General features: G+C 48.5%; 1 protein-coding gene across 2 annotated transcripts in view; it reads left to right on the forward strand.

The window, feature by feature from the left end:
* Positions 1–9,164, forward strand: part of LOC144113433 (A.superbus venom factor 1-like) — a 119,187-nt gene extending 110,023 nt beyond the window's left edge. For both annotated transcript variants that reach the window (XM_077646504.1, XM_077646505.1), the window contains 3 exons: positions 2,884–2,967; positions 6,245–6,389; positions 8,810–9,164. In XM_077646504.1, the coding sequence (XP_077502630.1) occupies positions 2,884–2,967; positions 6,245–6,389; positions 8,810–8,936 (356 nt within the window). In that variant the 3' untranslated portion in view covers positions 8,937–9,164. The remainder of the gene's footprint in view (positions 1–2,883; positions 2,968–6,244; positions 6,390–8,809) is intronic.
* Positions 9,165–15,120: the final 5,956 nt, after the last annotated feature.

Below are 15,120 nucleotides of genomic sequence, written 5' to 3' on the forward strand. Positions count from 1 at the left end.
CAATTAGCGGGAAGCGCCGGTATCGAACGCGCAGCGTTTCCCAAGCAGGCGATATAGCATCATCTAAGCTTATTGCAGTGTTATCATAGCGTGTAAATAAGTAAATTACAATTTGTGAGCAAGAGTACCTAATATTTAAGATAAGGAAAACCCACTTTGCGTTTTGCGAACACCCATGTAAACAACCTCAGCGCTGGGCTGCAGTTGTAATCGGCGCACTCCTGGGGCACAGTGCACACGCACAGCAAAATGGTAAAAGATATACTGTTATTTTGAAGCACTCATTTAGACGGCGGTGACTATTCATCGGTGCGGGCACTGAAAGCATTCGAGTCGCGTAGGGTTTTGCAAGCGGCTTAGTTCCTGCAAAAGAGTTCCACGAGTCGAAGGGAATGTATGTTCGACTTACAAACGCACACATGCAGTGGGGAAGTCGTCGCACTCAACACTTTTCCCTGTTACCTTCGTGCATCAAGGTTACTCTAGTGGCACCTTTTGATAATTTGAGTTCAATTATCGAGCCGATGAAAAGCGGACAAGAACTTGGTAGCCAGCTACAAAACGCCGCGGCTTTCACGGCACACATAGGCGAAGGCATGCACTGCACGTGCTGCTTTTCACACACGGGTGCGCTTGACTGCTCAAAAGAGACCGTACTCATAACATACGAACAGAGTGCTTATTCTAAGCGTAAACAATAAAGCAGGGGTCCATCGATTTCTGTTTCCTCAACAATCGGAAAGTGGGCGCCACTAGCAAGTACGCTTTACCAAGGATCACTCAGCTCACGTACTAAGCTAAAGGCTTCCGAAAAAAACACGAAAAATGTATTTTATTTCGCCAAGCTAAAAGAAAGAAACATTTCGAGCCACCGCAGCCTACGGTGTGCATGCAAGAACCTCAACAACTCGCAGCCCACGACACGGGGCGGGTATGCCCTTGTGACGTCAGCGATCAGAGGTTGCCAGACCAGCAAGCAGTTCGCAGAAGAAACGAAAAAACTTCGTTTTAAAAATACTTACAGCACAGAATCAACTGAAAATTCGGGGAATTGTAATTTAAATGGTTGAGAATTGTAGACGGCAAGCAGGGTACGCGGGAAAATAGGCTGTCATGGCCCCTTTAAAGCACAGGCACAACAAAAGGTGTCCCTAAATGTGCACTTACCTGCTCCTCGCGCATCTTACAGCCGCTTAAATTCATAGCCAGCAGAACATTTCGACACAATTACAAATCCGGTTTCAAGCCCCAAAGGTCCACGATGGCTTAAGAAGGGCTTGACCGTGAGTCAGCTACCCAAGTTTGGGTTTCGGGGCCTCAACCTCAAGCTCCATCTTCCGCAGTGAACCACAGAACATATTTAGGTAGCCATTACTGTATTATTATCTGTATCGATTACTCTTTGACTACAGTGCCGATAGCAGAACGTTTAGCGAACCCCCTTCCATGTTCCCTTTTTTTCTCCTCAAGAAAAAAAAAGTTTCTCAAATTACTTTTTACTTCATTTTTATCCACCTGCGGTGCTTCGCGGTAAGCAGACTCGTGACAGGAAATACAAATTTGCTACGTCGATGTAGTGGTAAATGAATCAGTGGCTGATTATGTCGCGACCTCAAGCTGGTATTTCTTATAGTGTGCAGTGTCTGCGCTCCTGGTACCTGGGATGCCAGAGTTCCTTTGATTCTTCCCTTATCATTTTCCTCGTCGGTTTTTTTCTGTTCGTTCCTTGCCCCTTACTCTGTTCTTATAATGCACGCTCCTTCCTCCTCCGCTCTTCAGTTCACAAGGCGTCGTATGCAAGGAGAGCGAACTTGGACTTCACACAAAGTAGAGCATTGCGGGAGGATAAACTCAACTGTTCTTCGCGGTCGCCGTGCGAAACTAGTATTTTTAGCTCTCGATTTACAAAAACGTTAGGATAAAAATCTGCGCAACTGTGGCAGAAAGTCCAGATGCATCACGGGACGTGCCTTCGAACAGCACCTCAGGCAGGTATGACCGTGCGCTGCTATGGCAACTGTGCGTGGCCAACGGGCGAGTCCGCAGCTCTCGACGCTGTTTCCGTGCATCGCGTCTGGGAGCGTCTCCGCTCGAGCAGGGTTATCTGTCGAGCACTGCCTTTTTTAGAGTCAGCCGTTTTTCCCGAGCCGTTAATTCCGCGCTAACTGTTAGGGCCGGCTAGCCCTCGTTACCACAGCGGCAACGCTATAGATAGCGATGAGTGGCATCAGATCGGTAATCCAGTTCCATTACAAAGCTGGGTATGAGATCGGTGCAGCTGCTCACTCCCCAAGCAGCCGGCGCCAGTGGGGCATGTGCGCATGCGCCACAGCGCCGAGGTCCGTACCGACGTACCGAGCGCCGTACCAAAAACGGATTCCTATTAGTCTGTTGTGACACTCCAACACTTAGTGCACGTTTATCGTTGAAATGTTAAAAACTGAAGGCCAAAAGAAAGTTTGTATCAGTCTTCATGAGTAAAACTATTATTTTCGCAGCTTTTTTTTTTCACGTTATGAGAGCGCGAAGGGCTATGCACCCCTGAGATTGCTGATGTTGGAATGGGATGCCGCCGTATAGCACTGGCAAGCATCAGGCGCTTCTTTCTGACCATACGTAGTACATTCACACCGCCACCATGCGTGGCGGTATGAATATAATACGTTTTTTCTTGCCCATGTTTCTGCGCTTTTGGTTGGCGCCCATAAGCAGCAGCAGGCGTGCCATAAACAGGTTTGCGCAAGAAATGGCAACTATCCATGCAGGGGAAATGATAAGCATGTGCTGTGTAGCGATGTTTATACATATAACTTTACGTGAGCAGCATAGAGCTGACTTACTAATTACGTTTATTTTTTTCTGTGTGATTTATTAACTACATAGTATGGAGAGGCAATTCGACAGCCAATGTATCGACGGATGGCTTCATAGAAGTGGCTTTCCTCATCACTCAAGTTCTCAAGCCAGGTAAGCATTTTCAAAGGGGTAATTAAAGCTATTGATGCAACCCCTTGCGCTTCCGCCAAGTTATGCCAATCACGGTTTGCATCTTTGATTATAGTAAGGAAAAGTTACCGAAAAAGACGGCCAGTGACCGATAGTGGCGTTGCACGGGAGCGTCAAAGCGGTAGGGCAGTCACTGGCTATACCAGTCGTCGAAGATTCTAGGTTCAACTCAATATAACGATTCTGTTCTCATTCTTTTCACCCTTCGTCGTAGCCTAAGCACAGCTACTCCCTCGCTATCGCCAGGATCGGCGCCTCACAGCTACAAATAATATCGATTGAATAGAAACGATCAAAACAAGAGGGGTCCTGGACTGGTAGAAACCCTTCTGCGCAGCAGGCGCCACACTTCTTTTCGTAGTAAATAAATTTCATTGCTCCTCCTCGGCCGCTGTCTGTGGCTGAGTTCCTATGGAGAAGGAGCTGCACGCACCAAGTGGCCTCCACTCTGAACCGCAACGAAGACGAAGCAGCCACGGCGAGGACTTCTCGTGCGGAGTTGAATCTGTGGCTTTTCCACGACCTACGCTGACCCTTTGCTGAGACAAGGCCACCTATAATAGCCTTTCGCTGTGAAATGTATTATACCAGCCCTTGTTTCCAAGGCAAAGCCCCGCGTGTGTAGCAATGCTTGGAGGGCTCTCAGACCGGGTACCTAATGTAAATATAATTGCCGGCGTCTCGTGCTTGCTTCACACAAAATATCTCGTTTTGTTTTTGTTTTTCAAGCCGCACAACCTTCGCATTACTGTGAGTCTCAAGTAGACTCTGCAGCGTCTGGCAAGGTATATTTGACATTAGCGAACCCATGGACCGAATTCGCGAAACCGATCGCATACGCGCGAGCCCTTCGCGACTGACCCCTGCGCAAGCCAATAGTGATAGCCGGCGAAATGAAACCTGAGACTTAGAGCCATGTCAAGCTGTTTTCACGTGAAGACAGTTTCATTAATTAGTTCCATGATGCGTGACGACAAAGCTATGTTCAGTAATACCGCACGGTTTTCGGGAGGTGCAATGTATAGGTGTCGGATCGTGAATTGTCCGCCACGCCTAAGAAGATATATGGCTTATCCTGTTAATAAAAGAATAAAAGACGGAAACCACAAATACGTGGCTGTTCGGACCGAGATAATTGTACATAGAGAGAACTGTATAAAATTTGCATAACTAACATGCAACAAATTACATAAAATTCAAATACAAAAAATCCCAGGCATGCATTCAGATATCTGTTAAACAGCTTGCTGGATTTGGGCACTGTCAGCACAGTACAACGACCAAAGGTAATTTTTCTCTCGGAATTCAGCCTGTGAACTCTGCGAAAAAAACGTATGCATTGAGCCAAACACTTCCCCATTCGTAATGGATGACCCACAGCCCCACGTGACACATGGGTTGTGAGGGAGGCCGTAGTGGAGGGCTCCACGTTAATTTAAACCATCTGGGGTTCTTTAATGTGCGCTGACATCGCACAGCACATGGGCGCCTTTTCCGCTTCGCCTCCATCGAGACGCGGCCACCGCAGCCGAGATTGAATCCAGGTCCTCCGGCTCATCAGCCGTGTGCCCTAACCACTGATCCGCCACACTGGCACAGTAAACTGCCACGGACGCAAGCAGGTGCCCAACTGGATAGTTATAAGCCGCCTCATATCCACTGCTTAAAACGGCTACCAGAAAGAATATTTTACCCGGTGGCATCACTCGCAGTGAGCTGAACGCCAGCAGGCTGCACTACAATTCGAAAGTGCTCCAGTAATATGAACACTATGGAAAGTACCAAGAAGCTGAGGCATTTCTATGAACCAATATATACTCTCGATCCAAGGTTTGGAGCGAGAGCAAATATAAAATCCGAATGTAATTCAGGAATACCAGCGAATGATAATATTCGCGCATACAATCATATAAAACGTGTATCGCGAGTTGTAAAAATTACACGCGAAAGCACGTCAAGCGCAACTATTTCTCCGAAACTGCGTGCTCGACATTTCTCCAGAATTCACGCTTAGCCCCACGCCTCTTCACGAACACAGTGCACTTTCGTATTATCAATGTTAGAAAGTACTGTAAGCAGATGACGTGGCAGTTCAACGAAGATGGAGAACGTTATTAGGAACACTCACAAGAACCAAGCAAAAATTCCTCGAAATCAGTAATCCCTGCAACGCCCATTACGCTGTTATCGACCTTCCAACGCTCGAGGTGCTGATAGGAAGGGACTCAGCATTCTTGCTGTAGGCATTCTGCCAGAAAAAAAGAAAGAGTTGTTGCAAAAAAATTTAATCCGCAGATCAATCTTCGGGCTAAAATTACCTCACAATGAGCCCTTCCAGCAAGGAAGCGCTTGGTCTCAATGTAAAGTTATGTGTACATGAAACTAATATATTTCAACGAATCCTTCTTCTCGGCGGCGAGAATCACGCTAAAGTCTTCATTAATAACGAACTCTCAAAAGCACTGAGGACATCCGTGAGCTGCGGGCTGCGAGAACTGAAATGACAGACCCTTGAGGACTCTTCCTGGAACGCTAGCTGATTTCTACGCATAACGGGGGATTTCTGTTTGGTTTTATTAATACAGCGTAGTCTTTTCTTTTGTACGAAAAGCTGAGAGCCACACAGATAAAGATTTTGTGCAAGAATTCTCGAGCAATGCAGCTGTGATATACGCCGCTGAGAACACTGCTAATTGCACTAATTACCTCTTGTAACGACCTTTTACGAAGTGCTTGCTCCGGCCTAAGTAGTGTCAACAGAGTACAGGATGTCCCAACTGACAACTCCGGCGCTCAAGTGCGCCTGCCCAACGACAGTGTCATCCAGTAGGGCCTGAGCGTAACGATGATATGGGCAGGGAATGAAGGGGTACGGGGGGGAGGGGGGGGGGGCGCTCTTGAGAGTGTGGTCGTATGGTCCACGTGTGGATGTCAACTGGTGCGCACATGGGGGCGGGACATGAAATGCGCGGCACCTATCTGTGTCCCTCCTAACTATGACCTATCTATCTATGAGTCCTCCTATCTATGAGCCATTTAGTACGAACTTTCGTGCTCCGTTGTTCTCCTTAATTGTTCCTGGTTAATCGTGCCGTCCATGGTACTTTGATAAACTTCCGGTGATTAACGTTTCCAGTTATAACGCTCTATAGCAAACATGCTGTCCCGAAAAAGCGTCACACACTGAGTGACGTTCTTATGTCATGTTACTCTTTTTTTTTCTGTTTCATTCTTTCAGGCCAAGAAGACGACTTGAAAGGAAAGATACGTCGCATCAAGGCTCGTGATACCTGCAATACATTCAATATTCCCAATGGCGAGGAGTATATTGTCATGGGAAAAGACTCCACGTATATCGAGAAAGACCTCTTCGAGACCAAGCAGTAAGTAATGCGCCGCGTCTTGACTTGAGTTCTCGTGCACATTTGGTGTGTGTGAGCTTACATTCATGTTACGTCTGTTTCCGTCGCCATGCATTTAAAGGCGTCCATTTGCATATTTCGTTTTCTCTGCACTGCATATAAATACTGCTTTAATTATACTGACGGAACTAGATAAAGATTTCGTCGTCGCAGGACACTGTTGTCAGAATTCTACCAGTAGGCACGCCATGAGTTGTGCTGGTGTGTTAAAACTACAGTGAGGCGGTGGACCCGGTGGCACGTATCAAATTGCAGTATTAGTTTCAAGACATGACAAGCTTGAACTTCGTGCACTCTTTTGTAAGCAATCCACAGACGTCACGACTGGTGGCGCAAACCACCCGCTTAATTTGTAGCCCTGAGAACGTAACTCTTCTGTTCCTTCACGTGAATTCTCCACTAGTGAGCGTGACGTCGACGTGCATATGCTCTCTATCTACGCTACGTGCAAAGTTTGTGAAGCTGCTGTCGCGTACGTGCTACGCAAGAAGTTTGAAAAGCGTGGCTAATTAGTGCTTTGGTGCTGTACGCATCACCATAAAACCACAGGGAAGGAGACTGCTTCCTGTCCCCAAAAAGTAAAATAAGGTGATAAAAGTTAATCTACCATGCACACCGCCGATTCGCAGATTTCGTCTCGCTACTAAGCAAGGAGGGATTTGCTTTCCTCCTTGCCTTACAATACTTGCCATGTATCCACTGCTAGACGCGACCGCGCGCCATTGTTAAAGGGGCAATGAATACAACGCTATGAATTTTTTTTTTGTTAGTTAAATCAGATAGTTCGGCATTTTGCGGCTTTGTTGACGCTTGTCCGGCAGCGAAAGGTGCATTTATTGCTAACAGATTTGGATTCGAAGTTCAAAAAATCTTTCCCGCCGCTACGTTTTAAACTCAGGACCCTCTGATGACGAAATAGAACAAGAGTGACGTAAAGCGGCGGTAACCGAAACGAGGACTCGGCGATTGCTGGTGGCGAGCGGTGCGCTCCCGCCTGCCATCAGCCGAAATGTAAACTACTGCCAGCTGGACGTTGAAGTCCTCTATCAGCCGTCACCGCTTCGCTTACGTTTGCACCAACGTTACGATGGATCCCGTTCCCGATTGCGACAAAGTTCTTCCGGCAAAGAACTGCGGCCTGCATTCAGCCACCTAAACCCCACACAGCATGCGATGCTTTTCAGAGTTGAGGCGGCAAGTCTCGTAAGGAAATCCTAGCGCTGATGAGTCGGCACCGTCGTTGTCACCGCCGAGACACCGTCACGACTGATGTGTAACGTGTGGGCATATTTAAATTCTGCAATAATAGTCCGCGTGGGGTTGGTTATGCATCCCAGCGTCTTGATGTCTTGGTACGTTGCCGAAGCTAACACTCCGAGCGGTGCGTTTGCTAACGTGAATGCGCGTTCAACGTTCGCTCTACGCACCTCTTTTTCCTTGTCGCACGTGCGTGCCGTTACACAAACTTCGTCCGAGGAGCACTCAGAGAGGCACTTGGAGGTCCTCTCCTGCTCCGCCCTTGTAAATCGTGGCGCATAACGAAACCATGCGAGCACGCACAACGCATATCCGCGAAGCACCCCAAAACATACCGAAACTCAGCTGGTCGCCTATTGCGCCGCCAATTACAGGTTTTTTTTTGACTTCCAACATACAGATTTTCTTTTTTCCGTCTTCCTCGTGTGATAAAAGTGCACTAGTGATTTCAAAACAAAACTTTTATATTTCAATATCGGTTAAACACGTAACCTTAATGCCCGCTTGTCAGCCTCAGAGATCTGTGGCTTCTTTTCTCCTATTTCATCATCACGCTCGTACTTGCGTGTTTGCTCTGTGGCGGCGATACGTGTATTTCATTTCTTGCTCTCTTCTACCTTACAAGAGCTTTGTTTTCAAAAAGAGTGGTGTTTTTGTGTTTAGGAGCTGGTATTCTATCGATACAAGCCATCTTTAATTCCTCTTCAGTGTTCCTTTTGAGCAGATCGCACGCCAGCTATTATCCGGCGCTAAAAGTGGAAGTATCTTACGTGCCAGTGAACGCTTTCATGGCAATTTTAGGGGTTGGGCTAGGCTTCTAAGACGCAAACAGGTACCCAAACATGTAGATACAAACCGCCTGGCATTCACAGGTTATAACGGCTACCAGACTGACACCCAAAGCGAAAATCAGCGAGACCTTTTGCACCCACGCTGTCTCCTGCATAGTTCGCTGCCTGCAAACGAACGGTCAGAAAACAAAAGCAGTATCCGGCGTCGCTATCTTACGCAAGTCGGCATCAGCGCGAGTTCTCTCAAAGTGCCGCAAGTCTTCCTTGGTCTCTTCTCATTTGTTTAAAAACCGTGGTGTCGTTTTCAACTCTTTTTTTTATTTGCCTTTTCAGGTTCCTGTATCTGATCGACAGCAGCTCGATGGTTTTCCCCGCGAAGCCCAAGAATAAACAACAGAATAGACTTGCGGCGTGGTTCATCAATGAGTTTTCCGATGAGAGAACTCGCTGTTTCTTATGAGTGGCCCGAACCTTTTCATGGCTATGGCAATTACGGTAATGTAAATGTGATTTTTCGCCAGCAGAATACCGGTATTGTCATTAACATAACACACAGATGGCGTGCGTTCGTTTAACAACCATTCATGCACCGAACATTGGCGAGTACGAACTGTGTTCGAAACTTCTCGATGCGAACGACTTGCCCCAGCTTTAAAACGCAGCAATAAACTTCAGTGATGGATCACCGAATATTGTATTCATTCTCTGTATGGGATGTATTATCCGTAAGTATAGCTTTGGCTCTTTCTTTGTTGTTCACTGCGGTGTTCCTGCCTCCACTCTGCTCCCTCTCCATCGAATGTAAAAAGTGACGCCCGGTAAGAAACTTGCAGCAGAGGCGGATTTAAGAGAGGGTGTGGAGGGGAAGCCCTCCGCCCGCTTTCCATAAGCGAGAACTTTTACATGGGAAAACCTTGCTGAACCCCGTTTTGTGTACTACAAATGGTTCAAATACATGGCTCAAATTAGACCCCCAACCACTTCCCCTTAACTCTTTCTTTCTCTCTTTCTCTATTTCTTCCTTTCTTTGTTCGTTTCTCTTTCTTTTTTCTTTTCTTCGTTTCTTCAAGAGGCGTACGCTGCGAGGTCACCCTTCACGGCATTTGGCTGACACTGGCCAGCGCTAGTGTGTACAGCGCAACGAGCAAATCACTGGCGCTCCCAAACCTTTCCTGGACACACACTTCACAGCCGCAGTGGTACGGCAGCCTTTATGCAGGGCAAGTCTCTTGGAAAGATGAAAAACGGCTTTCTTTTTCGCGCAAAGGAATTGGGCCATGCAGGTTAACATGATCGCCGCGCCGCCAGTCAGGAGTTATTTGCAGGTACGGGCATGAATATTACCGATTAAGAGACAACAAGTTCGCTTTGATCTATGATGCACGGGCATTTTATCTCCACTTAAACCCGTTCGACGCTTGCATATCGCCAACATGAAGACACAATGCGCGACTACTACTTTCAACCGCAAGGTGTATCTAGAGGCATGACTAAAGATTGCTCGCCACATCTCCGCTTCGAATGGCTTCCCTCGGATCTGGCGGCTGCTTGGCCGAGTCACTCTCGCGAGTGGTATACAGCGGAAAGCACAACTCTTCCAAAGGAGCCGTGTTCCACCTCATTGTATATACCTAATCTAGCAACGATTTTACGCTTACATAGGGAATGCCTCATCTCTCAATACAAAGCGACATTGTTGCCGCGTTTAGCATTCAATTTTTTTTTTTTTCATTCAGTACTTACAACTCGTAGGCTTCTGCCAGCGGCATAGCCGGAAATAGGGACCGCAATATCTCTGGGGCTTCTGTATCGGGATGGTAAGGTGAACAATGCAACTGGAGATCAACTAAAGTCTCTCATGGGTAGTGAGGTTCCCCGTTCCCTGTAGCCATTAATATATGCACAGTAAAACCGGATCATAAAAGAACAACAATAAGGCAAGCAATTTAATGCGGCAGCCAACGTCACGAAGTTGGAGTCGAAGGTTGCCGATCTGACGAGTTTTCCACACACGTATGGGCATTCGTGCGGGCAGTAACTACTGCTGTCAGCAACTTTTTTCATTTACTCGAGGCACTGAAAAAGCCCGCTTTTGCAGCCACCACACTGCCCTCATTTACTGCTGGTTAAACGAAAGATGCCCCTTGTCTGCGTTGCATCAGCCAAAGTTCTTCGTAAAACGCCTGTTCGTGATCATCCTAGGCACTTTTGCACAAACTCACTATGTTAGCCTTCCCGCTGGCAGCAAGAACGGAGACGGCGGCGTCGACCATCCAGCATAAGATCCACCGCGCCGTGTGTGACGAAAAACCAGCGGCTTTTTTTTTTTTCTTAAAAGGTCTTGGTGAGTGATGCTTGAACCCAAATTTTGACGCTTTTCAGCATACAAAAGGCACAGCGGTTATCCTCTCCGTTTGAGCTCTTAACATGCAGAGAACGGTAAGTATATACGAGCCATAAGAACAGAAGACTGGGCGAACTGAGTGTTGCTAACCAGTGGGTCTCACAAAAAGCCGGCAGCATGACTATACTGTAGCACGTATACCAGGCCCTTTGCATTTATTTTCCGCTTTCTAATTTTCTCGCCTATGGTGAACGCGGTTATGAGCTGTTCGGCGCCTAAAGGCTAACCGCGAAACACGACATAAGCATAAAAGAGCCGCAAACGAAGAATACGTGTGAATTCTCTTCCTACGGTCACAGTGTTTGTTTCACGTTATACTGAGATGAGCCTCCGAGAGCCTGAAATGTCGTGACAATGAATTGCGCTATTCGTACATGGAACTTGCGGGCTGGTTCCGCCATTGCGCGTTGCCTTGCTTTAGGCGCAAGTATGCTTCGTCTGCTTTTCCGTAGATAGCTTCTTTTTCTTTTCTTTTTTATTCACACCACGTGTCATCAGTTATCGAATCTTGCGATTGGTTCCCGCAGTGCATTGGTTAGATTTGTTTCCGAACCCTTCGCACCAGCCAAGCAGTCTCGGCACGCAAGTGACCCAGTTCTCTTCATTCACCGAAGTACCGCGTTGCACGGAACGCGAGGAAATGTACACTGCTCCAGCGGGAGATTTTCTTGCTCCGTTAATACCGAACACTTCCTTTGTCAGACGCGGAGCCTGTGCGCGAGTGCTCCGAGATATTCAAACGCAGAGCGAAGCGATCGGCTCTACAATCGCTTTGCGCCTCTCTTCGGGCTGCTGTAATGTCTGCTGTCGAACACGGGAGAGCTTATCTCCGGCGTGCAAGTCTAACCGTCGCCAAATTCTCAAGGGGCAGCAAAAGTCAAAAGCTGTTGCTGTTGAACTCGGCCGCCTTTGCATCGCTCGTATATTCGTTCCTTCCCTCGCCGCGAGGCTCCGGCCGACCACCGCATGGCTCGACAACAATTCGCGCTCCTCCGTGTCCCTGCCTCCCCGCAGCACGCAATATAGATTGTCGTGAGTCATTCTTCGCTTTTACTTTCTCCTTGTTCCGTTCTTCAGGCACGCGCTCAACAGAGTATTTTTGCTTAATTGTTTCTTTTCCTCCACGCGGAAGCACTTCAGCGGATGCCTGAGAGGGGCGCGAGGCGAGCTAAGTTCCGTCGTAATTAAAATGACAGGGAGAAATAGTGAGACGAATCTCGGCGGTACACTTTCTGTACGAGGAGCAATAGTGGAGGGAGGCCGGTATTTTCCGTCCACGGCGATCTAGCGGAACGAGGCTCACGCCTGACAAAGTCGAAACGCTATTTGCTTGAACAGCCATGCCACGCGTGCGGGTGAGGAGAAAGAAAAACGGATCACCTTGCCACCGTCACGCGTCACTTTCCTTCCGGCAATTAGTTCCTGGAGAGAAAGGCCAGAAGAGCGCGCCTAATTAAAAAGGACCTCTGTCGCTGCGCGTCTCCGGACGAAACGATCGACAAGCCCTGCAGAGAGTGCGACATTTCTTAACTTCCTCCCGACGTGAAATTTACGTCGCCCGATACTGAACGGCAAATAGAAAGACGCTCATTCACTGTAGCGCCGGCAGTGCTCTAAATTATAGGACCCCCTGAAAGCGCAATCAAAACAATGAGCCAAGAGCGCCATCCCGCCAGCGTCCTCCCGCAAGCGCTGCTCCTCTGACGGGGAGGTCGCTTTTCAGCGGGATCCGGATTGCAGCGGCGGCGGGCAACGTCCCACCGGGGCGTCGAACGTTGCCGGATGAACCGCGGCAGCCGGGACCACCGCTGCCCCATTCGCCGCCCGCGTGCCCTCCGCGGGGCAGGCTGCGGCCGACGGGGGTAAAAATTGGCCCGCAACCAGCCTGGCGTAACGCGCAGCAACCGCTCCTTGGCTTGCCCTCCACGAGAACCTCTGGGCGTGCGTGGCTCCAAGTCGCCCGACGTCACGGGCCGCAAAAAAAAAAATAAACCAAACCATGAGGGAGGTACACGGGGAAGGGGGCAGGGGGAGAAGGAAATAAAAAGAGTCAGCTCTAGGCATGACGTCGACGCGGAGTTCGAGAGGCGATGGCTTGTCGGAAGCGACGACAGCGAAGCTTCGCCGCAGGGTGCAATACACCCCGGGTCGCGAGCTCGACATCCCCCGTAACTCTGGCCACGACGGCAGCCACCCGTGCAGCGACGGCCGAGTGGGCCATCCCACGCGCCCGCGCTCTTTCGCCGAAATGCCTCATGCAACCGGGCCGCAACCGCGCTGAGGAGGACAGCCGGTCTGAACAAACCGGAGGGCGCCGTGCCACTGGGTCACCAGTGCTGAAAGCCCTGTTCACTGCGAATGCTGGGAGTTGGATTGCGTAAACACCGATCTTCCTTGGCAGCGAGAACCCGGCTGGAACACGAGATAACGTAATGTCCCAAGCTGATGCAGGGCAATAGTACGCAGGCAGCCAGGGTAACACGGAGCTCGCGCCGCGCCGTTCTGATTCCTTCCCCGCGTTGTCTGCCCGAAATCGGGAGCTATGTTGCATTCACTGCCGCTGATGCAGCACGGAATGAACGCAGCATGCCTCAATTCCTGCTAGGACGGACGTGATGCCGTCAGAACGACGGCGCTTGGTCCGATGCCCTCCGCTATTTACGTTAGTGACACGCATCCCGTTACGGCCCAGTTAATCTCACGCTCTTCGTTCTGTGAACACGACTGCGGTACAGACCGCGGAATAACCACACTTCCCTGAATAAATTATTTGGATTTCATTTAGTTGCGTTTGCATCATATAAAAAAAACAGCAAATTTAAGATTTTCGGGTGAGCGAATGCTTAAGCGGTAAAACGGAGCCCAAATGAAGCGCGGCTAGGGAACTCCTCAAACGTCTACTCACAAAGAAATGAGCACATCATGAGCAAAAGTCACATACCGACTGTTTCACCTAAGATGTTATTCGCTAGTCGCCATCGCCAAAGCGTGGGAAGAGGCTACTGGAGTCCTGGACTGGGGACCCCACCCACAATACGATTCGGTCTCCTTTAACAAACTACATGTTTGTCATCTGTCTCTCTCTCTCTCTCTCTCTGCAATTTTTAAAAATAGGCTTTTTGATATAAAAGGGCGCTTTTTTCAGCATAGCATGGTGAGCGGTGCAGCGCATCAGAATACAGCTAAAACATGCCGACTAGCAGGCTGGTTAACTAATATTGAATAGTTAACTTTTCCACTATCACTGTTAGCCTCCTTATTTGTTGATAGGCGAGTAGAGCACGGAAGTCTATATCCATACCAGTTTTAGAATTTCGAAAGCACAAATTGCCCTCGGCGCTGTGGCCCAACAAACTTTGTCTACATAGTGCCATAATAATACATGCGCTTTCGAAAAGCTTGCAGGCGCAACAGCCCCTCCAGAGCACGAAACTTGTCTAAATAGCCAAAATTTGCTGGGCCACATCGCAGAGAGTAACTACGTTTCTGAAATTCTGAAGACCAGTGATTTGCCTACACACCCCCTTGTATTTCTAAAGTCCCCCCATGATCCGCCGTCGCCGTCAGAATGAACAAAATTTTGTTCCTCCACTTATCGAAGAATTCATTCAAATATTTCTCGGCGTTCATAACGCCGCCACTACCGCGATAGTGCATTTTGGAAACCAACAGTTCCGTTCTATAAAAAAAAAATGGGCTGTGGAAAGTAAGCTTTGCGTTCCTTTAATGATTTTCATTAATAATATAGCCATGGGAGAACCAATACACTACCTGCCTGCGTCAGGTAACTGCTACAATACGGCATGAGCTTGATTCTCAGGTTTACCACCACTGCTTCAGTTTGTAGTCCTTGGCTCGTGCTGCGTGAGACACAATACATATAAGCTCAAAACATTCTGTATAATGACCTTCTTTTGAACTATTACATCAGAAACTTTAGCAAGAGGCCGGTTTGCTTCAGAGAAATCAAAGGCCTGCTGCTGACGCGGTAATCGAGAACCCAGGCTATGGTAAACTGTCGTTCGAGAACAATTAGCGTGGTAAACTGACGCTGCTTATATGCTTCGTTGCCCTAAGGGATAAGGATCTGCGCGGAAGACGCATTCAGGGACGGAAACAGCTTCAATGTTTGGGTGAAGAGTGCCAGCTCGTAGCCCCAAGGTCACGGTGATCGAGTGGCGACGAGTTCCGGGGAAACACCGTTATGGTTTCGTGAGGCCCGACTCCATCAGCGTAGAGG

This window comes from Amblyomma americanum, chromosome 1, assembly GCF_052857255.1.
Source record: "Amblyomma americanum isolate KBUSLIRL-KWMA chromosome 1, ASM5285725v1, whole genome shotgun sequence".
Lineage (NCBI taxonomy): Eukaryota > Metazoa > Arthropoda > Arachnida > Ixodida > Ixodidae > Amblyomma > Amblyomma americanum.